A 23,076-nucleotide genomic window follows, 5' to 3' on the forward strand; every position below is an offset into this window, starting at 1 on the left:
AACTCCGGCATATGGGCCAATCAAAGCACTTTGTGCCCTGCCTTTGGGAGGAACACAGTGAGCTCTGTAGGACCAAGAGGCTGGGGAGAAGGAACGCAGATGCAGATTCTCTGCACTTCCCAGGAAGAGCGGAGGAGAGGGTACAGTGATGGGACGGGCAGTGACAGCAAGCAGATGAGTGACTGACGAGCACAGGAAAAGGGACCCATTTAGAGAGAGGAGAGTGACCAGGATGGGAAAGGTGGAACCCGCTTTTCAAGGCAGGCAGGGCTAAGTCAGTGGAAGCCTTCGCGAACCAGATGCAAGTTAAGATTATAGTAGCACTGGGGAGAGGGAGGGGGGAGGACGACGGGGCACAATTCAAACATGAGACTTCGTCTGGTTTTACAAATGGTGGCAAAGTCAAAACAGACCTGGAGGGACTGCTATGAACGAGTGGACTTCATGGCGACACGCAAGCAGGTGCAAACGATGGGATGCTATGATTACTGTTGCCATGTGCTTTTGTCCAGTCAGAACTGTTAAGTGTAGGATGTAGGATTGGGTATAAGAATATGGTGCAAATTGTATCTCTTGCTCACTCTTACCCCACAAGACAAAGTAAGAACGGGACCACCTGAAACAATAAATCATGGCTGTCACTAGGAAAGCCCGGGGGACCTTCCCTGTGGGACACACACTGCAGGAGAGTATTATGCAAAGACAGGCTTCTGAGGCTGCTTAACCAGCATAACCAGCAGGACCAAAGCTTCTACTTGTGAAAATCCAGGCTCATCTTGGGTCCAGGAGGGAAGGCACACAGTTATCTCGGGGGGTAGCAGCTTCTCCTGGGATGTTCTCTAAGGGAACTGACAAGCACACTTAGATTAGGCAGTGGCTTTTCAGGCTGGGGGCTCTAAAGACCTGGTACCTACGCTCTGGGGTCTAAGCTCTGCAGAAGTCTAGCCCTTCCATCCACTCGCCTGATGCCAACAACAAAACTCAACAGGGAGGCCATCGGGCACGCGACGAGGGGATGCCCCGCGCGTCACATGCTTCTTAAATCCACGGATTAAATTCACAAGTAAAATAGAACATATAGAAATTAGGAACGCACCCAAGTATTTGATTGGAATGATGACTTGCTAATTTGTATTTCATTCATTTAATCAACAAGTTCGTATTAAATGACAGCGACGTGCCAGACACCATACTAGATGCTGGGGACACTGCTGTGAACAAATAAAAATGTCTGCTCTCGTGAAGCACACATTCCAGAAAGGGATAGAATTTACAAACGAAACTAACGAGTGTGAGGCTGATAAAATCAGGTGTCAATCTTATCTAAAACCTATATTCCAAAGTAAGCAAGAGACATTATTGACGAAGTGCAAGCCAGCACACGAATGCCACGTCCAGGTGAGTTCATAAAGACGTTTTTACACACGCCTGACCCACAGCCTGCCTTTCCTCTCCTCTCCCCTCCTCCCACCCCGTTCGTCTTCCTCTCACGTCCTAGGAGGACCCCCAGGTAACACAGCAAAAGCCCCAGGTGACTGTGGGTTTAATTAGGTATTTCTTAAAGAGAAGAAAAGAAGGACAGCACTTTGCTGCAAGTCACACATGCAGATCGGAGTGCATATGAACTGTACTTCTTTCTGTTACTGCATCTCCTCCTCATTCCTAATTCGGTAGATTTCAGAACTTTCATGTCTCTACCAGATAAAGTTTTGTTCTTTCTTTCAAGCACCTGAAAGTGATTCCTTAGCATTGCTTTGCTAATCCCTCCCACCACCACCACCAAAATCAAGGGCCCACAGACTGGCCATTCAAGCATGGTCCCGTTACAATCAACAGACGCACATCGATCCTCCTGACAGAGAAGCAAACATCTCAATCCGTTTCAAAGCTGAGGCCTCAACCAAATGGAATGACTGGTTCTGTTTAATGAAACTGGGAAAGTTTTACTGGCCTTCTCAGCCAGATAGCTTTACTAGAATTGTCATTTCACATCATGTCAAATTTTCAGTTTCACAAATATTAGTGTGCAATTTGAAAACCCAAAAAATTGGAAATATGGAGACAAACGTGGGGACCTGGATTGAAATGAACACTTATGCAGAAAGCAGAGACATTTGACACTGATACTCAAATTGTTTCCATATAGAACAAAGGAAACAAGAAAATTATCTGATTATATGATTTAGGCTGAAAAGGATTAACATGTTCATCTTCTTTTTTGCTTTAGTCCAACAGACGACAAGAAGATTTTTAATTCATTGTCTGTTTTTAAGAATTACAAAAATAATTCAGTTCAATCTTAGCTAATACTATAACAATTCAAATGAAGACCCTGACGAGGCCTTTTAAAAGGCAGAGAAACCAGTTTTCTGCCATTCATCTGTGTATTGATTTCCATGCAACTCCATTGGAGGCAAAGCCCAAGCTGAGCTGGCATGAGTGAACCGGGCTGTCGCTACCCAGGGCAACTATTCAAGTCTCGGGCAGAACTCCAGAGTATTTTTAAAGAATTGGGGGGGGGGGGGGGGCGCGCGCATGCTGTGATTTTTTTCACTGAAAATTATTTACCCCATGGTTACATTTTTAAAAGAACAATTACCAAGCAGTTTTATAAATCCATGAATATAACTCATCTCAAAGGTACATTTTAAAAAAGGCTGATTTCGTTCCAATAATTTTTCTCACACCCATGTGAAACCAGAGCTGGTACCACAACTCAATGTCTAGATGTCCAGCAAAGTAATTTCATAAAGCTATTCAAATGCATCACGGGAACAACTAATATTTCACTGTAATTTAAATTTTTATTCCTTTACCCATTTCTCATTTAAGAATAACTATGGGATTTATACTATAAAGCATAGATCCTAATCAGTAACCCCCTCTAAAGATTAAATTTAGAACTAGTAACTTGAACAAGGTCATGGTATCTTAGCTCTTTCTAGAATAACATCTTGTGCCCTGGTTCACTAACTTCATACCCTCAAACAAGGAGTATTTGGCACATGGTAGATACTCAAAAGTTGTTAAGTGTGGGGATATAAAATGGTCCAGCTACTTTTGAAGACAGTTTGGTAGCTTCTTATAAAACTAAACCTATTCTTCCCATAAGACAAAGCAATTGTGCTCTTTGATATTTACCCAAATGAATTGAAAAAACTTACATCTACACAAAACCGGAACACAAATGTTTACAGCAGCTTCATTCAAAATTGTCAACACTTGGAAGCAACCAAGGTGCCCTTCAGTAGGTGAATGGATGAATAAACTGCGGTGTGTCCAGACAATGGAATATTATTCAGCACTAAGAAGAATGAGCTATCAAGCCACGAAATCCTGCGGAGAAACTCTAAATGCACATTGTTAAGTGAAAGAAGCCAATCTGAAGAGGCTACGTACCGTATGATTCCAACTGTATGACATTTTGGGAAAGGTAAAACTATGCATAGAGTAAAAAGATCAGTGGGTGCCAGGGGAAGGGGGGAGGCAGGGATGAATAGGTGGAACGCAGAGGGTTTTTAGGGCAGTGAACTGTTCTGTGTTATGCTGCAATGGTGGACACAAGTCACTACTGTATACATTTGTCACAGCTCATAGAATTTACAACACAAAAAGTGAATTCTCAACTGTGGAGTTTAGTTAATAGTAATGAGAAATGTAATGTTGCCTGTCGTAATTGCAAACAAAGGACGTCACAGTCATCAGCCATTATGGTCAGCTGGTGAGCCCTGCGGAAACTCAGGATGTGAAAACACAGGATACTGGCCCCAGAGAGCTGAGGTGCATGTCAAAGGAATGATTTCAGTGAGCCCAGACGCTTGCATCTTCCTGTACAGAGAAAAGCGCTAAATTTCTTAACTTGTGATATCTGGTTTCCTTTAATCAACAATACTCTTCTGACGTTCAGACGACCTGCCCTTTGTTGCAAAACTCCTATATGACCAGGCTCCCCCCTCACCTCCTCGGAGCAGTTCTCTCAGGCTTACTTGATATGCTACCTCCCAGGTTGGAAGTCCTAAAAATTCCCGCCGAATGAAACATAACTCTCAACTTTCAGGTTGCGAGTTTTCTTTTTTTTTCAGTCGACATAATGTATCAGTTTGGGTCCATCGATTGTATAAATGTACCACACTAACAGACGATGTTGGTCATAGAGGAACCTGGAGGTGGGCGGAGAGTATACGGAAACTCTGTATTTTCAATTCCATCTTTTCCATAAACCTAAAACTGCTTGGGGAAAAGTTTATTAATTAAAAACTAAAAATTAAGAAAATTTTAAAGGTTGTTAAATGAGGATTTATTGAAATAAAAGAGGTCAGTTGGGGCTCAAAGGTAACTTCCTCTGTGGAGTCTCCACTGAGCTAAGTATCCCAGGTGGACCGTCCTCCACGTCCTAATGGCTTGAATGGCCCGGTCCATTCAAGGAAGGTTCCCTCACCCTCACGAAGTTCTGTTCCAGGTGGAGTGCACCTACCCACAAGGAGAACAAAGTTCATTTCCTAAAGTAAGAAAGGGAAATCCCACTGAAAGCGAAAATAGCACCTAGAGCCCAGGGAATGAAGGACAAGAACTGAATTTACAACTAAACTCCTTTAAGGCTCAACCAGTAACCCATGGGAGACAGCAGCTACTCACTGCTGGTCAGAGGTCAGTCAGCAGGCTCCACCCCCAGGAATCCCTAACTAACTTCTGCAGGGAAATCTCCCAGCTAACTGGTGTTGACTATAAAAGCAAACCCTCCTCCTGACACGCACACCTGTTCATGCACTATTGTGAAAGTTCAGGGTAGTTATTACTGAGTTGTCACGGGCCCATTAATTATTCACGACACCGTATTTAGCTTTACTCTGGTAAATCTTTTTTAATGGCCCAGCCTACATTACAGAGCATCTTTATTTAACTCTGTTTACGTTTATGCCTTTTCCAATAGCTCATTAAGTACTATCAGAATCTTTAGTGAGACTCGCCGAGCTCTTCTGGGCTTTCATTTCACTCACTCATTCCACTGCACCTTAAAGTTCCGGATAGTTTTCAAGCCCACCCCTCACTCACATTTTCTTTTCTCTGCCTCTGAAGAATGCAGGAGACTTCCTTCTCCAATATTTCCAGACTGCGATTCAATCTTTCCCACTGCTAAAAGGTAGGTGTTTGAAAAGATGTATCTATACGTGTCTATACGTGTCCCTGTTGCCAACAGTATCAAGTCCTGATTCCTTAGGAAAGCACCCAACGCCCTGGCTAGTTTGGCCCCAAACTCACAACTCATCTGCTAACATTCTTTCCTTCCTACTTTCCGCTTCAGCTCTTGACAAACAGGGCATGAGACGTCGTTGTCCCTTCTATGCTTTCTGCTCGGAACTCTCTTGGGTCCCACTCAAATGTTACCCCTTCCTCCAGACAGAGGTTCCCCATCCCTCTGCTATTCTCCCAACGACACTACTCCCGTCGTTGCTGAGGCTGCATGACCTTCTGAGGTGTGAACAGTTATAAATGAGACAGGCTCTTGCCAGACAGAGAACTCCTTTAAGTCAGGGAGTGCATCCCATTCCTCTTGCTGTGCCCAGAGCCCGCCCACAGTGAATGCATGAGAAATACTTATTGAATGAATGAATGAAGGCATTTTTACTCCAGACTATCTGAGTTTAATTAAATCATGTCTGTTCTTTCCAGCATATCCGAACCTACATAACTGCATGATCAGGTGTACACATGGAAGAAAATCACGGGGAAAATAACTATAGTATAGATATGCATGTTTCTTAGAACATATCACTTGGGATTTAAAAAAAAAAAAGAGTAAGTCAGAACACATTTAATGTCATGAACATTAAAAACATACTTGGAAATCAGTCTCTCTGGAAAAACTATACTTTTCAAGGATGCCATTGAACTAAAAAGAAAAATGATCCTATATATTTTTCATGGAATGCCACCAAATAATAATTATTATTACAGTTGATTACAGTTATTATACAGTTACAGCTGATTACAGTTGCCAAGCCTTTTCAAAGCAAGTCATATCTACTTTGGGGGGCATCTTTTGGGAGGAATTATTTGATTTTTAGAAATGAATATTTGGAATTGCTTTTTCAAAGACTAGCTGTGTCTGATTCTGAAAATTTTGCATTGTGTGCATTTGAGAATGAATTTTCTAGCACTTGCATATGCTGGACTATATAGAGTTGGTTCTCTGAGATAGGTCTTAGGAGTTGAATTTGAAGTTATGTCAGATGTAAATCCTGCTGGTCTCAGAGAGAGAGATGTGACTGACAGCGGGGCTTGCCTTGAATGGTCGTAGTTGAAGTCATAATTTATGAACATATGTGGGGTAGAACGCTGGCATATGCAAAGCATGACTGCATGCAAAATGAGGATAAAAATACAGGTTGGGCTTCCCTGGTGGCGCAGTGGTTGAGAGGCCGCCTGCCGATGCAGGGGACGCGGGTTCGTGCCCCGGTCCGGGAAGATCCCACATGCCGCGGAGCGGCTGGGCCCGTGAGCCATGGCCGCTGAGCCTGCGCGTCCGGAGCCTGTGCTCCGCAACGGGAGAGGCCGCAACAGTGAGAGGCCCGCGTACCGCAAAAAATAAAAAATAAAAAATAAATAAATAAAATTAAAAAATAAAAATACAGGTTACCTACATAGTATTCACATGGGACTGGAGCCTACTCACTATTCTTTAGTGTCATGCATTTCCCAATGGAAACAACATGTATCTTACCAGTAGGCACCAAATGAAAGTGACACCTTGTGGATAAAATGTTTGAAGTTTGGTGTGAAATACCAATTCCGGGAGTAGTTTATCAGAAAACTAGCCCAGGTCAATAAAACATGCATATTGTTCCCCAAGTGGATATTTAATAAGGTGCATGAAAAGAGTTGATATACTCCTTTTAGATACCAGGTTTCATAGAATTATAAAGCTGGAAGGGACTTTAGAAATGATCTGATGTAACTCCCACCCACTGTTTTGTAGTTGAGGAGTTTCCAGCAAAGTCAGGACTCAAATCTGACCTCCTGTCCTCAGGTGGGGCTCTCCCTTTCCCGGTAGTCAGAGGAAAATCCTATAAACTGGTATTAACTAATTCCCACTGATGTCACAGTACAATAGAACTCACTGCAGTTTTTAGCACAGCTGCCAGCCGGAAAGGTCGGGAAATGCTTCTCCAGGCGATTCTCTTGGATTAATCTTGTAAGATACAGTGGGAAAAGCTTGCAATTCAGAAGCTGAAGTCGAGAATGGGAGTGCAAGCACTTGCTGTTGAGGAGCTGTGCGCCCTTGAGCAAATCTTCTACCTTCTCTGAACCTTAGTGGGTTCATCTTCACATGGGAATGATAAAAATTCCTGCCTTGAGAGGCTGGTGAGAAGATTGGATGGTTTAATAGGAGAGAATGCGCTTGGCAAGCTACAACGGCACTTACAAAGATTTAGTTTTTATTGTCGTCATCATTAAGAATTATTTGTTAAACCACCAAAGCAGCACAGCGGGTCACTGGGCCTTAAGCAAGGCAGGAAGCAGGGAAGACCATGGGCTGCACCCACATTAGGGCTTTTATCTCCTAAAGACCCCGTTTTTACCAGCAGGTAACCTTATTTGCAAAATCCATTAAGTCAACCTGCCTCAGCAGTGAAACAACTCAGTGTTCTTTCCTTGGTAACTTCTAGCAAATTCTTATCTTAATATTCTGAAACACTTCACTTTGGATTTATCCTCTTCTCACTCCTCAAGAACTGAGCTCTCACATCATCTAGAGCATCTCTGTCCAATAGAAATACAATGCAAGCCACGTTTGTAATTTTAATTTTCTTGTAGTCACATTTAAAAAGAAAAAAAAAGCAACAGGTGAAATTAATTTTAACAGTATATTTTATTTAACCCAATATATCCAGAATGTTATCAGTTCAGCATATAACCCTTATGAAAGTTATTAATGAGATAGTTACCATCCCCTTTTTTTTCACACTAAGTCCTCAAAATCCCCTGGGTATTTGACACTGACAGCACACCTCAATCGGGAATAACTAGATTTCAATGGAAATAGCTACAATATCGGAAAGACATGCAGGTCTAGAGCCTGGCAGGGTGACCACACCTAACGATAAAGCAGACTGAGAAAATTTAACTTAGGAACTCTCCATGGAAACACTTCAGAACACTGAACGAAACAATCACGTCCTAGCACATAGATGGGGGAGGGAACCCTAGCAACAGAAATGACAGCCTAGCAACACCAGATGTTGTACGAAAGGGAAATTAGAAAACTATTACTTTGCAAAGAAGCATTTCTGGGAAGGCCATCTTTTTCTATTTTGTTTAACGTGAAATAAGGAAACTGATCGCACAGCTACCCAAATATACATCTTATAAGGCGCCATCCTCATTATCTCTTTATCCCACAACCCAGACACTGACATATTTTGTCATGTTGTTGATGCTATGTTTCTCACTTAGGAAGACGAACAGTAAAGCATGACATCGGGCTGAACTGTCATATTTCTTCCCATGGCATAGCCTGCCTTGTGAGCCTCCTGGGTCACCATAAAGAGCCTGAATTGCACACAGCAGGTTGGTCATCAGAAGTCTTCCCACGTCATCTTATAAAAATACCCTGCCAACTCCTGGACAGGACCTGGTCTCGCAGGCCTGGGTTCCTAGTTCGTCTCCGTTACTCCTCTCTTGGTTCCTCTTTCCCATGAAGATGCAGAAGCTCCTTGGTCCAGCAGACTAAAAGCTAAGGATGAGGGATGCCCAGAACCTGACCTCCCGCTCCACTATCCCTGACACCCAGCGATGGGACATCTTTGCTCACCCTCAAGGCTGCTCCCTTTTCAGAAAAGTATGAATAAGGATGCCACAACCAGCCTAGCTCCGCCTCTCTGAGCAAAGATGACAAATCATTATGTCTTTCTTGGCAAGAGCTGCCATGCCCCTCTTTTTTTTTTTTTTTGCTACGCGGGCCTCCCACCGCCGCGGCCTCTCCCACTGCGGAGCACAGGCTCCGGACGCGCAGGCTCAGCGGCCACGGCTCACGGGCCCAGCCGCTCCGCGGCATGTGGGATCTTCCCGGACCGGGGCACGAACCCGTGTCCCCTGCATTGGCAGGCGGACTCTCAACCACTGCGCCACCAGGGAAGCCCCATGTCCCTCTTTTCATTCTCTAACCTAACGGTCTGGTTACTCTGAACCCAACGCTTTCCTAGTGTCCACCTCCGCTGAGAAGGTCTGGTCCCTTTCTCACCACCCCTTGTCCCCTCCATCCCAAGTGACCAGATGGCATAAGGTCTGAGTAGAATATAAAACTGTGAGCAGAGAGCAGTCAACAGTTGTGAACAATAAAAACATAAAACAATGGAGTTTGAATAAAGATTTTACTAGAATCTTTCACTTTGTTTGTCATACTTTTGCTTACAGTGCTGTCTATGAGGAGGCTCCCGGGTGTGTACGTGTGCGCCTATCACCGGTACGGTTTCCAAGCTGTCGTACTGAGTGCGATAACTAGTGAGAAAGCCAGTTACGGTGTCTGGATCAAGTATATTTTCCATGAATGTCCAGCTCAGATGAGCCTTCCTTGACCATTTCAGCTGAAAGGGGTCCTCCCTCCTCTGTAGCAGAATGCTATTCTGCTTCTCAAACTTAAAAATGCCTACGAACCCCCTGGGGATTTTGTTCAAGTGCAAGTTGTGATTTAGTAGATCGGGGTGAGCCTGAAATTCTGCATTTCTGAGATGCTTCCAAGAGATGCTAAGGCCGCTGGTTGCTGACTCTACCTTGAGTAAGGCAACAGCTCACTCAGTGCCTCATCACAGACAGATTGCAGGGGTATGAAAGCGACTTGCCTCCTTTCCTAGATGGTAAGCCTTTTTTTTTTTTTAAACCATTTATTTTTATTTATTTTTTTATTGAAGTATAGTTGATTTGCAACGTTGTGTTAGTTTCACGTTTAGAGCACAGAAATTCAGTTATACATACATATGTATCTATTTTTTTCAGATTCTCTTCCCTTATAGGTTATTACAGAATATTGAGTAGAGTTCCTAATGCTTTACAGTAGGTCCTTGTTGGTTATCTATTTTATATATAGTGATGTGTATATGTTAATCCCAAACTCCTAATTTTTCCCTCTCCCCCTTCCCCCTCTGGTAACTATAAATTTGTTTTCTTTGTCTGCAGGTCTATTTCTGTTTCGCATATAAATTCATTTGTAACATTTTTTTTAGATTCCACATAAACTTTTTGAGAGCATATTCTTTTTAACATGTTTTTCTTACTATGATTTTAAGCAGATGTTTGTGGAAAACATGACGAAAAGGTTATCACTGGTCACTTATGTCTGTCATTTTATTCTCAGCAACCGATTACAGTGACCACATAGTGATTCGGCCAATGGGCTGCTGATGAATTTGCAGGTGTCCACAGCGGATGAGTGAGAACCTGCCTTCAGTCCCAGCTCTCTGCCCTCCCCTCAGCGGGATGAGAACTCAACCTCCAGTTGTAGGCCCTACTCTTGATACCCGACCAGACAGAAGTTATATAACGAGAACATACATGAAACAAATCTCCCTTCGGCTTCACACTTTGAAGTCCGGGTGTCATGCTTTGCCTGCATGATGACCTTGATCTCAGATTCTAACCTCCCTTTACTATTATCAAGTTTGTTTCTGGTCCCTGCTTAGAATCCTGGGCTCTTAATATGTTCCCCTTTGTGATGATGTGCCCTGGCCTTGACCCTCTGCCAGCTGACTTGCCCTCTTCTGACCTGTGTGATAATCCGGGACTCGGGTCAAAGTCCCTCAGACTGCAGACCCCACTGGTGCCCTCAGTCTCAACTCGATCCCATAAACGTGACCATCATCACAGCTGGAGCTGCAACTCATCTAAGGGAAACTTAGCCTGGCTGGTGAAGCCTTGCTTTAAACTTTGCTGTGATGCGTTATAGAATGGGGATCAGTACAATTTTCCCACTCCTACGACAAAGGATTAAAAGTTCATCCTCTGAGTATGGAATAAAATTCTCCATCTTCGTTCATTTCTCTCATGGCTATTTTTTTTCTTCCTCCAACTAATCAATTCATGCTCGATCCATAACTCCCACCTCTTCTACCAGCAGATCAGAGAATGGGATGAAATGATAGTTTCCAAGGTATTGATCAGAACTTCAGGTTTCCTCTCCCTTACCCATTTGATTCCAACCTTAATTAATTAATTTATTTATTTATTGACATATAGTTGACTTACAATGTTGTGTTAGTTTCTGCTGGACAGCAAAGTGATTCAGTTCTACATATAAATATAGACATATATTCTTTTTCATATTCTTTTCTATTATGGCTTATTACAGGATATTGAATATAGCTCCCTGTGCTACACAGTAGGACCTTGCTGTTTATCTACTTTATATATAATAATTTGTATCTGCTAATCCCAAACTCCTAATTTATCCTTCCCCAACCTTTCCCCTCAGGGAACCATAAGTTTGTTTTCTATGTCTGTGAGTCTGTTTCTGTTTTGTAAATAAATTCATTTGTATCATATTTTAGATTCCACATATGATATAGATAGATATTAGTATATCCTTAAGTAATTGTAATGATTGTTCACTTTTTAGAAGCAGGAACACAACTAATATTTATGCTTTCATTGGGACTGTGTTATATGACCTGTTCCCATCTAGAACTCAGTTTTTCAAACCCGACCATCACCAACCGATTCAGGAAAAATCCCACAGGATATCTGTGACTGCCACTCTTAATAGCAGTGCATCCCCTAGAGATATGAAACCCTATGGGACATCCTTCCTAATTTATAACAACAGACCCAAGTACTAAAAATCACTTTGGAGAGTTTTCTAGAATTGACCTACATTTTAAAAAATGATTGTTATTAATTTTACTTTGGTAAAACAGCAAATTAATTAATCAGCTGAAAACTCTTATCAAGACAAAAGAAGGCTTTACAAATCCTTTCCCCTCTTTCCTGAAGGATCATTTCTTCATTGTTACTGTCACACTGATGCAGTGATTATGCCATGAACTAATGAAGGAAACGATGAGGGACTGTTCTGTAACTGTTACTGCTACAATGGCTACCTTTGTGTTGAGTATTGACTCTCTGCTACTGAGAAAAGACCTGGAAAATAGAGAATTGAGCCCCAGACTGATATCTTTATTCATAATTGTTATCTAGGCTGCAGAAAGAGGAATCAGACTACTATTTACATGAATGAAATCTCCTAGGCTGGGGGTTCAGAAAGGTGACTTTTTCCTTCTTAAATAATGTACTTCTTTGTTGTACAGCAGAAACTAACACAGCGTTGTGGAGCAACTATACTCTCATAAAAATTAATTTAAAAAAATTTTTGATTAAGAGGGTAGGTCTCATGTTAAGTGTTATTACCACAACAAAATTTTTTTAAAGAATGAATTAAAAAAAAACATCATATTATACACTTTAAAAAAATGTACTTGATGGGAAGCCAATTCCAAGTCAGCTCAAGTCTTTTTAGACTCGTTTCACTGCAGATCCTCCTTTTTTCTATATGTGCCTGATTTTGACTGACTAATCCTCACCCACCCCACACACTGCCCACTGCTCTGTTTGTGTAGAAGGATTCCCCTGCCAGGAAAACAGTGCAAGTACATAAAGTAAGCAAAAGAAGTAGAACTGATTCAAACAGCCTACTTATGAATCATGAAAGGGGGAAAACAGTTTGACATACTTCAGACAATTTTTAAATAAATGTTTTAAAAAAATTTTTTTAATGTAAAAAACTGAAATGTTGTCGTGAGGTTGAAAATTGTGCAGTGTCACAACAGATCTCTAACATCCTGAAGATCCAGGCACTCCCCAACTGGGAAAGGTTAAGGGGTTGAGCTCTGCTTCTGGCAGAATGTAACACTGCCCTGTTCCGCAACAAGTGCAGACCTGGATACAGTATCTTTGTATAGTGTTTAATTCAATTTCCAGCATATTAAATCAGTGACAGTGTAACCCAGGACAAGCTTTTAATTTAGAAGCAAATCTAGCTCTGACAACAGCCTTCTCCTTGACCTAATGGATAGTTCTTTTTAGGCCTGTGAAGCATTGTTCCTATCTGTTAATCCTAGCGCTCTAGCTATGCATACCTCCCCCCATGAAAGGCAGAAGGCAGTTGTGGTTTCCCAAGTCTATAGGGTACAACTCTTAAAATTAGTCATATGGAACACTTTGAACATCAGCTTCAAATACTTAGATATGGGTTTTAATGAAAATGGTTTAATTTGATTATAACTAAAATTTGGAAATGATACAAAATAAGTTGCATTATACAAATAAGCTTAAGGTTCTCTCTCCACATATAATACCGATTCCTGGGTTTCGGACACTAATATTGTCAACTCTGGAAACCCCCCGTAGATCCCCTTTGACTGACTTACACAATGCGGTAGCCACGGCCTTAGAAGAACAGACTTTCTGGTGCATATACTCTGGGGACTGGACAAGCAAAGAAGAATCAGAATTTTAAGCCTGGAAAGAACCTTGGACACTATTTTTGACTAATCACATCATACAGGTAGAAAACTAAGACCCAGAAGGAGGAAACCAAAAGAAGACCTAAACTTGGGGGGCCACTGGCAGGTGCTGTCACATGTAAACCCAGGACAGTAGGTGACTGCCGGGGGTCTGAGCCCCCAAGTGGCCAAATCATCTGATCCCCTTTTAGTCCAGTTCCCCAAAAGGCAGCTGCCCCTCTAAATAAGATCCATCGTTGATACACTAACTGTGACCCTCTGCCCTCATCTCAGGGTTAGAAAAGATCTACCGTTGTCCTACAGGCCACCTCTTGCCTCTAGAGGATTTCTGGACTGATCCATTTCCATTTTAACCCATCTTTATTATCCCTCACCATCAGTAATTGTATGAGTTCTGTACATACACTAGACATGGAAGTAATGTTCTATGGTGATAACAATTATGGTGATGATGGTCGTGGTCATCATAATAGCAGAAGCTACAGCTTCTGCAAGTAGGGGCACCAAAATTCCCCCAAATCATTCTGTATCAGGTGTATTCTCAGAAGGTCAAGAGTACGTAAGAATTAAGTGAAAACTATCTATCCCAAAGCTTCCCCAGTCTCACCTTTCTATCAGCAAGAACAGGTAAGTGAAGATGAGCGTCTAGCTGCATCTTTCTCAGAGGATAACTAGTATTTTGTGAAATGCAGCCCCACCTTCCTAGCACTAGTAACCTACAAAAGAGCTGCGTGATTTGCTGTATCCTTTCTAGATAACACGGCGCCTTCTCTGATTCACTGCGCCATTAGCAGCTCAAGAAGCAACCAGGCAGCAAGTGCAGCTACACTCATGCAAAGAAGAAATAATAACCCCTGGGCTTCATTCACAGATCAGCAAATATTCACTGAACACGTATGCCTACACATGTAAGATCCACAACTACTAGAGTGACCTCCTGAGGATCTGCCCATGGTCCTTCATCCCGACCGGCCATGCCAACAGCTCCCAAGGACACCATCATACAGCTGGAAGGAAGTCACATGGTGTGGTAGTCAGAATTACGCATGTCATTCAAGAGAATACGTCCTGTTGAGAATTACTGAATGTTTTTCCCATGAAATCCATCAACATATTCCAACTATTTTCCAAGATTATACCTGAGACGCGTGACCAACACCACACTGCACCTCCTATTTGACAATACGTCAGAGTAATAAATCTGACCCCAATACCTAGTCTTGCTTCCATAAGCTTAGAACGTGTGCTATTCAAATTCTAAAACAAGTCAGGGAAACGTGCGAATCAGATTGGCCCGGGATTCCATATAAAGGGGAATCATTCTAGTATTTATCTGTTACTCAGTGACTGGTGCTATTTAAACTCATTGGTAGACTGTTCCATTCAAACTGTAAAAATATAGAACATATTGAACAGAAGTCATGGACTTGGATGTTCAAACATTAAGGACCTTTTTTGTAAGTGACTGAGCAAAGACCTTCCCAGTTACTGACCCAAGGATTGTGGACGCTCTTCAAAAACGATAGCATCCATTTGCATAGATGCTACTTTCAATTGCTCTGAGAGTAGCCTGCAATTTCATGGGGTATAATAAGTATAACATTTTTTTTTCCCTTATAAGTGTATAGTTCAAGTGAATGGAAAAATGACAACTTCTGCATTTATGACAAAGACACTGAAATAGTTACATTTACCACACAGATTTATGCATAAATTATTCCAGCTCATACAGAAACCCAAGTAAATGGACAGAAGACTGTCTGATGGTGTGTGGATTTATATCTGTGAGCGAACTCAGAGATTTAAACACCAAGCCCCGCACTCAAGGCTGTGGTGTGAATTTGTGATTCTCCAGGGAAGATACTGGGTCCATAACCAATGAACAGATTTCAAAGTGACGCAGCTGCAGTAATTCAAGCAAACTCCTACTTCTTTCATGCCAAAAAAGCAAAGGTTAGCCCATTACGTTTGGAGCAGCATGTAATGATAGAAATTGTCATAAAATCTCAGAGCTGGAAGATGATCTAGTCCAACCCTCTGTATAATGTATCTTTTACCGTAGTTCTGCCTACAGTTTTCCAAACTATGCTTAGACACTCCAATGATGAGGAACTCGTTACTCCTAAGGAATCTTAGCTGAACTTGGGATCCCTTATGACTACTTAAAAATGTTTTCCTTACATTAATTCAAAATCTCTTCCTGTAGATCCTATCCATTTTGTCCCTGAGGGTTGACGCAAAAGTTTCTTCCACATTGGAATCCTTCAGTACCAGAGAGCTCTCAAGTTTTCAGGTTTCTCTTCTACCAAATCATCCTCAGTTACATCAACAATCTCCCATGTTCCTTTTTCTCCCTCCCACCTCAGGACTGAATTCTAGCCTAGAATCTGCGCAGAACTACGTGACCTAAAGAGAAAAACATTTAAAATTCTGTCTCAATTTCCACATAGGCAAAATGTGTCACCTCAAAGATGAGTCTGAGGGTCACCTAAGAAAGAAAACTTGGAAACCCTCTGAAAATTGAAGCGTTACACAAACACAAGGAACAATTTTCTAAGGATTTCAATAAGGTGAAGCCCACCATATCCTAAGGAAAATCTCTTCAAAAAGTAACGCAAAATAAACTTTTGCCAATAATTTCCTTTGGTATAAATACAATAAATTTCAACCAATCTGTTTACAACTCTCCCACAAGGCTGGGGCTATTTGTATGCTCCAATTACATCCACACTCGATGCGTTTAAAATCAATGGACTTTTATGAATGAAAGGGACATGAACGAGTTAGAGAGGGATTGATACATTTCCTCTGAATCTTTCAACGTTTTGCCACTCCTTTGAATAAAACAAGATTTTCACACTTTTGTCAACAGTCCTCACCCTTATAATCCTTCAATGGTTTCTCAGTGCCTCAGAATAAAATCTAAATTCCTTTCATCGTCCAGCCCAACTAATTCTCCATCTTCACCTCTAGCTACTGTCTCTCAATCGCTCTCTCTGTTCGAAGGGCACGTTTAACCTGCCTTATTCTTTCTTGCCTCTCTGCCCTTTTGCACAGTCATATCCAAGCCCTCACTGCCAACCTCCGCTTTATTTCAGTAGCAGACCTGCCCACCATCACAACCTCTGCTCAAACATATCCTCTCCAGAGTCTTACCTGAACCACTAAGGTGGCTTGAGTTTCCTGTTTCTATCAGAGTGCTTATTTCCCAGTACTGAAATTGTGGGTTTACTGTTCCATCCTCCTCATCAGACAGTAGATTCCTTGAAAGAAGATGTGTACTTTATTCATCTTGGGGCGATTCGTAACTAGCATAGTGCCTTGAGTAGAGCAGGTACTCAATACAGATGAATAGATAAATTAATAAGCAGCAGAGGGAACACAGATATACGGGAAATGACCATGCAATAAACTCAGGAAAGGGCACCAATCGTGCTTGACATATATCAGAATTCAGAACTAACTCAGAATCAATAAGGTACTTTTTCAACACTCGCAGCTGTACCCAGTATGCTATCTTCCTACCCATTCCTTACCTCTAGAATTTTTTATCATTTGCAAAGCACTTTCTGCTTATTCACATACATTATGCCACTTAGTCGTTAATGCCACTACAACAACCTCAGTGCGTCCAAGTGGTGTAGGAAGAAGAACACTGGTCAGGTGATCTGAGCTCCAGCCTCCGTTCTGCCACTGAACCACTGGTGTGTATTAGAGAAACATCCTAACTTGTCTAAACTCAGCTCTCTCTCGAACTCTGCCAACCTTAGTGAAGGGAAGTTGTCATTTTTATACGTTGTTGTCCTTATTATCCAAATTGGCATTTGGAGGTAGCTAATGGAGCCAGAAAAAATAGACTTTAGGGTAAGACAGGCCTGGCTTTGACTTCTGAGCTACATCACATAATAGTTGGGTAACCTTGTGCCAGTTACTTAATCCCTCTGAGTTTAAGCAATCTTGAGTAATCTTTGAGTAATCTCTCTGCCAGCCTTCTCATATACAGAAGTACTAATGCTTAGACGAGAGAGGAGTATAAAAATATTTGTAGATGTTTAACGTACCACATAAAATTCTTCTTATTATAATTCTTGTTTGGGCAGGTTGAAGAATGGCATAGAACAATGTTTCTCAAAGTGCTTTGTGTGACCCATGATTACAAGAGGATTTAATAGCTGTGCCTTTAAAAACTTACTGACAACTGCACAACAGCTTAGTAAGTAAAGGCTCTGAGAAGTCCTGCTGTGGAGAGATCTGCCTAATTCTGCTTAACCCGTCATTTTCCCAAGTACCTGAATACGGGACACATGTTAATAGCTCGTGGGGGATCAAGCATGAGAAACACAAGAAAGCTGTTCTTCCACCAGGTGACTCTCACAATAAGATATTCAGAAACAAAACCAAAAATGGTAAAAATATTCCCCATTCTACCATCCACGGAGTTATCAGTTACCATGTGCCTATTTGCTAAAAAACAACTAAGTAGGTACGTACCTACACACGTACATGTGTAGGAGAAATTCAGGTCAAATTTGAAGAGTAAGTCGTAAACTCTGAAGGAAGAAGACGTCCAGATGTAATTGATCACGGGTATTATGAAGACTAAAAGCTGATCTGATTGCGTGTTTCTGATTCCCACTGGCTGAACTGCGCTCTTAGTAACTTCTGGAATCACATGATGTGAACAGGAAAGAAAAAGTACTTCCTCATTCATTCACAGACACAGTTCCTTTAAAGTCACAATTGCTCTTTTCACATGGTAGCAAAAATTCACTTTATTATTTCAAACGGCTCTTTCCCAGTATCAGCTCCTGCGACTTTAAAAGCTGCCATTAATTTTTCCATTAGTAAACATTAATTAAAATGAATATGTACCATTGCTTTCAGCAGTTGCATCTGTAATAAATGTATGAATACGGGCAAATCTTGTCCAAAATGTTTCAAACAGCTATTTCTGAGCAAGCAAACACTTTGATGGTATTTCAAAGGATTTTATCTACAGAGAGCTTTTAGAATCTGACCCTTACCTAAAATAACTTGAATTCCATGGAAATACAATGAACAGTTACCAACCTAGCTAAAATCTATTTTATTGATCTTAGAAAGTAGCATGTTAAAACATGAGTAATGAACTCTGAGCTTTGAACCATTGATACCTTGGTCTTTCTGCAACCTTTGTGTACAATGCATTGAAAAGAAAAGCTTGAAAAACCAGAGGGGTGCTCCTAATTAAGGAATCACAGTGGTCAAAGATAATGGTCTAATATAATAATCTGAGATGAACTGCATTTCACCAGTTTATTATCAAAGACGCACCCATCCCCCCAAGTTCCATTCAAATCTTCTACGCTCAGAGAAACTGAAACAATTCGGAATGCATCTGAGTGTTACATTCCATGAACTCTCTGACCCCATTTCAATTTCCTTACATTAGGCTAAAGTTTTTGGTTTGTTTTTTTTTGCTTTGTTTTTAACATTATAAGGAGAAAATGAGGCTGAGTCTTAGATCATGCTTCCACCAAGTTACCCCACCATCCTCCAAATATCTTAGCCAGAATCCAAGAACAGTAAGATTAGATAATTCAGATATACATTATTAAATACATTATTCTGAATATGTAAACAAATATTTAAAAAAATATGTGTATATATATCCAAAAAAATACTATCTCCTCCCAAATGACCATGTGTTAGCAGAAAAAACTTTGAAGCCTTTAAGGAAAATATTGTAGAAATGCTCGACAAAAAGGAGCCATGTGTGACCATAGTTTCTCCAAGGGTTGGGCTGGTGAATGCATTTGTCTGGCAGCCTGTGGTTTTCCTTCTGCACCAAACCTTACCCATCCCTGCCCCCCACCCCTCTATAGCTTTGCTGTGTGGCCAAATGACCCAGTGGCTATGGTCTCGCTGAGATGTATTCAGGCCCTTTTCTTTTCCTAATTATTTCTCACTTTCCACATTTTATGTCCTGAGATATTAAACATCATTTTTCAATTGGGAAAATGTTTGGTCTAGAAGGTCTAATAAACACAACTAGAATTTGATATTCAATTTTTCATACAGTATAAATCGGTAAGAAACATAGATAGTTCTTCAGCTAATAGAACTGAGAAGTGTTTGCATGATTTACATAAATCTAGACATTTTAAAGGTAAAAGTGAGTGATTTCCAAATCCTGCCTGAAGTTTGCAGAAGTTAACAAATGGAGTGTTAAGCTTCATTTACCACATTATCAGATTAAAACTGCTAATCATATGAATCTCACCCCGTAAATAATTTCAGTAATTAAATCAAGCCTTTGAGTTCATCACACTCGAAAAGCACCAAGCTGCAAGCCTTTGCAGTAGTCAACCATGGGAAATAGAGCTATCACACTTAACTGACATTTCAAAACGTCCTTTAAGTCCAAAGCATGGAAGCTTCCAACATCAGTTGGTCGCACTGCGTATCATATAGCACTTTACCAGAAAGTATCTGCTTGGAAAAAAAAGTTTCTCAGTTTGAAAAGTCACTGTCTGTGGCAATGCTCACCCTGCTTTACAAAGCAACGGTCCCGGAAAAGACTGAAAAATAATCACACTTGCTCTTCTCAATGAAAACACTACACTTCACCGTAAAAGACGATTTTAGCTCCGTTCCACAAATTCTCTGAGTTGTAGCAGAGTTAATGACTCATAATCGTTTTGGTTTTTTAATCACAAAAATAACTACAAATAAAATTGAAAAGGACACTGGCATAGCAGAGTGTAGTCCCATATCAGTGCACTTGTGAGGAAGTTTCCTCATTTTACTTATACTTACTAAGTTATTTTAAACACCCCCCCCCAAAAAAAAGAAAAACCCAAAAAGCATAACTCTGGGATGTTAGCATTTAAATGCTTCAACACCAAGAATTCTTGTATCTGTAAAATATCATTCAAAAAGCTATCAAAAACATATAAAACCTGGAGAAACGCATTCCTGAGCCTGCCACTTCGTTATCTTCCTAAATCCAGGCTGTGACGGTTCCAGAGATGATTCCCTCTGCCCAAAGGAACCATATTCCAGTTTGTACTCCAGTTTGTAAGTGGAAGTGATATCTGTGTAAACACTTGGTAGATCAGGTGACAAGCAGCAGAGAAAGTCAATGAAGATGCCAAGTGTGGTCAAAGTTTACAAGATGCACCACCCTTTTCCAAGGGTTCTTAGCTATCCCAGAAATCAGCTGAGGTGACACTGCAGGATAATCAGAAAGGGCACCACTAGAGTAAGTCTGGGTTCCATAAAGTGTACTTACTGGTATTTGGAGATGGATATAAAAATAGATATAGATATACACAGTCCCCCCAAAAAACAAGTGTGTCCCTACTAAGCTCTTTACTTGAAGCACAGTACTTCTCTAGCCGTGAGAATTAAAATGTGGGTACTTTTGAACAGCAATAGCTCCATCTAACTAGAATTAGCAATTTTTCTCAGGGAACAAAAGAAGCCATCCAAACTGCAACACACACCTCAAATTCAACATAATTAAAAAGGAGTTTTAGAAGATGTGATAGGAATCCTCTCCTACTCACAGAAACAGGATCACTAAAAATGGGGGGGGGAGCGGGAAGGGGGGTGTAGCACATAGAGAAGCTGGTCGAACGGAGTGGGAAGACAAGGGCTGAGCGCTCAAAGACACTTTGCTGCCTTTCCCTTGCCCCTCACTCCTCTCCCACCCTAGGTTGTGATCACAAATTTAAAACCAAACCAAACCAAACCAAAACCCGGAAGGAGTGTGACTAGGGTTACTACCACGGCAACCCTCAACGATTTTCTTGTGCAAGAGTAAAGCAGTGGGGACGCAGGAGCGGCAGCAAATCTCCCTCTTCCCCACCCCCGATACGGTACCTCCAGATCTGCCCGAGCTGCAGGACGTGGATGAGCGACTGCAGGAGCCAGAGGCAGAAGGAGCAGGACGCAGACCTGCGCTGGCCGCTGGACCGCGTGGCCCCGCTGCTGTTGCCGGCGATGCTGCTCTTGCTGGCGTTGGACGCTTGCCTCTGCGGCGTGGAAGGGCGAGCCTCGCCTTCCGCGGCTGCAGAGCCGCTGCCGGCCGCCGTCTTACAGTCGGCTCCGGGCTGCGGGCAGCTGGCGGCGGCGGCGGCGGCGGCGGCGGCGGCGCTGTCCTCGGTGCTGAAGTCGTGCGCAAACCAGCGGAAGCTGAACACTTGCACGGAGAGCGAGCCGAGCACCACGAAGAAGAGCGTGAGCCCGAACCACCAGCGCTGGCCGCGCAAGTAGTAGTCCACGGCGAGCCAAATGTCCGTGCCCACGTCCGCGAAGTACACGGCCACGGCGACCAGGATCCAGAGGCAGTCCCACAGCGAGTAGCGCCGCTGCTCCGTGCCCAGGCGCAGGCACAGCGCCGCGGAGCCCGCCCCGCCGCCGCCGCCGCCGCCGCCCGGGCCGCTCGAGCCCCCGGAGCCGCCGCTCCCGGCGCAGCAGCAGTAGCAGCGGCAGCAGCAGCGGCAGCGCGAGCAGCCGCCGCCGCCGTCCGGGCAGCAGCCGCCGCCTGCCGCCTCCTCGTCCTCGGCTCCCGACCCCGACGGCAAGCCCGGAGCCAGTCCCTGCACCGAGCCCGAGTGGTCCGAGTTCTGCAGCGGGGTGAACGCCACGTCGCTGCTCTTCTTCATTTTCAGCCTCCCGTCTGACTTAGCGGCCATGATGCCTCCCAAGCGAAGAAGAGCCTTCCTTTATGTGACACCTTTCCCCGCTGTCTCCTCCTCCCGCCGCCGCCTCGCCTCGCCCCGGCTTCCCTCCCTGGCGGCGCGGCTCCCCTGCCGCTGTCCCTGCGCCCGCTCCTGCGCCGGCTCGCCCGCCGCCCGCCGCCCGCCGGGCTGGGCGCTGGGCCGGGCTAGCGGCGCGCCCGGAGCCGGCAGGAGCGCCGCCTGGCTGCCTGCGCGGAGCCAAGCTGCTCGCGGCGCCCGGCGCGCGCCCCTGCCCGCCGCCCGCGCTCCTCGCCGTCCCGGCCCCGCGGCTGCCGCCCGAGCCGCCGCCGCCGCCAGCAGCAGGAGCAGCAGCGGCCGCCGCGGCGCCCCTCGGACCTGCACATCACTCTCCTCCCCGCGCGCGCGCTCCCTCCTCCCGCTGCCTCTCCTCCACCAGCTGACTCCGAGGGAGAGGATGACCTCATCGCTTCTCTTCCAGCTGCCGCCGCTCCCACCCCAGCTCGGGAGGGGCGAGGGAGGCGGAGGGCCCCGGAGGAGGGGCCGGGACCGGGACGCGCGGCCGAGAGGACTCGGGGAGACGGCCCAGGGCCCCGGCCCACGGGGTTTCGGGGACCGCTGGGTGGACTTGACCGGCCGTGGGGGAGGGGCGCGAGGGGGCAGAGGGGAGGGGGCGCGCGTCCAGCCAGCGCGGAGGTCGAAGGAGGCTGGGGGACCGGCGGGTGTGGCAGCGGCGAGGGCTGGGGAGGCGCAGGGCTCTTTGTGCTCCGTTCCGAGCGGCGGGGACCGGGAGGAGGGCTGGGTGTGCAGCTGCGGCCGGCGAGGGTCGGGAGGCTGGGTTTAACTCGGACGCCGGGGCCCCGAAGGCCGGCAGCGGCAGT

General features: G+C 43.8%; 1 protein-coding gene across 1 annotated transcript in view; it reads right to left on the reverse strand.

The window, feature by feature from the left end:
* The window catches only part of XKR4 (XK related 4), a 321,357-nt gene extending 299,025 nt beyond the window's left edge, over window positions 1-22,332 (reverse strand). The window contains exon 1 of the mRNA XM_067712325.1: window positions 21,378-22,332. Coding sequence (XP_067568426.1) covers window positions 21,378-22,192 — 815 coding nt within the window. The 5' untranslated portion in view covers window positions 22,193-22,332. The remainder of the gene's footprint in view (window positions 1-21,377) is intronic.
* Window positions 22,333-23,076: the final 744 nt, after the last annotated feature.

The sequence above is a fragment of the Pseudorca crassidens genome, chromosome 17 (assembly GCF_039906515.1).
Source record: "Pseudorca crassidens isolate mPseCra1 chromosome 17, mPseCra1.hap1, whole genome shotgun sequence".
NCBI classification, from domain to species: Eukaryota; Metazoa; Chordata; class Mammalia; order Artiodactyla; family Delphinidae; genus Pseudorca; species Pseudorca crassidens.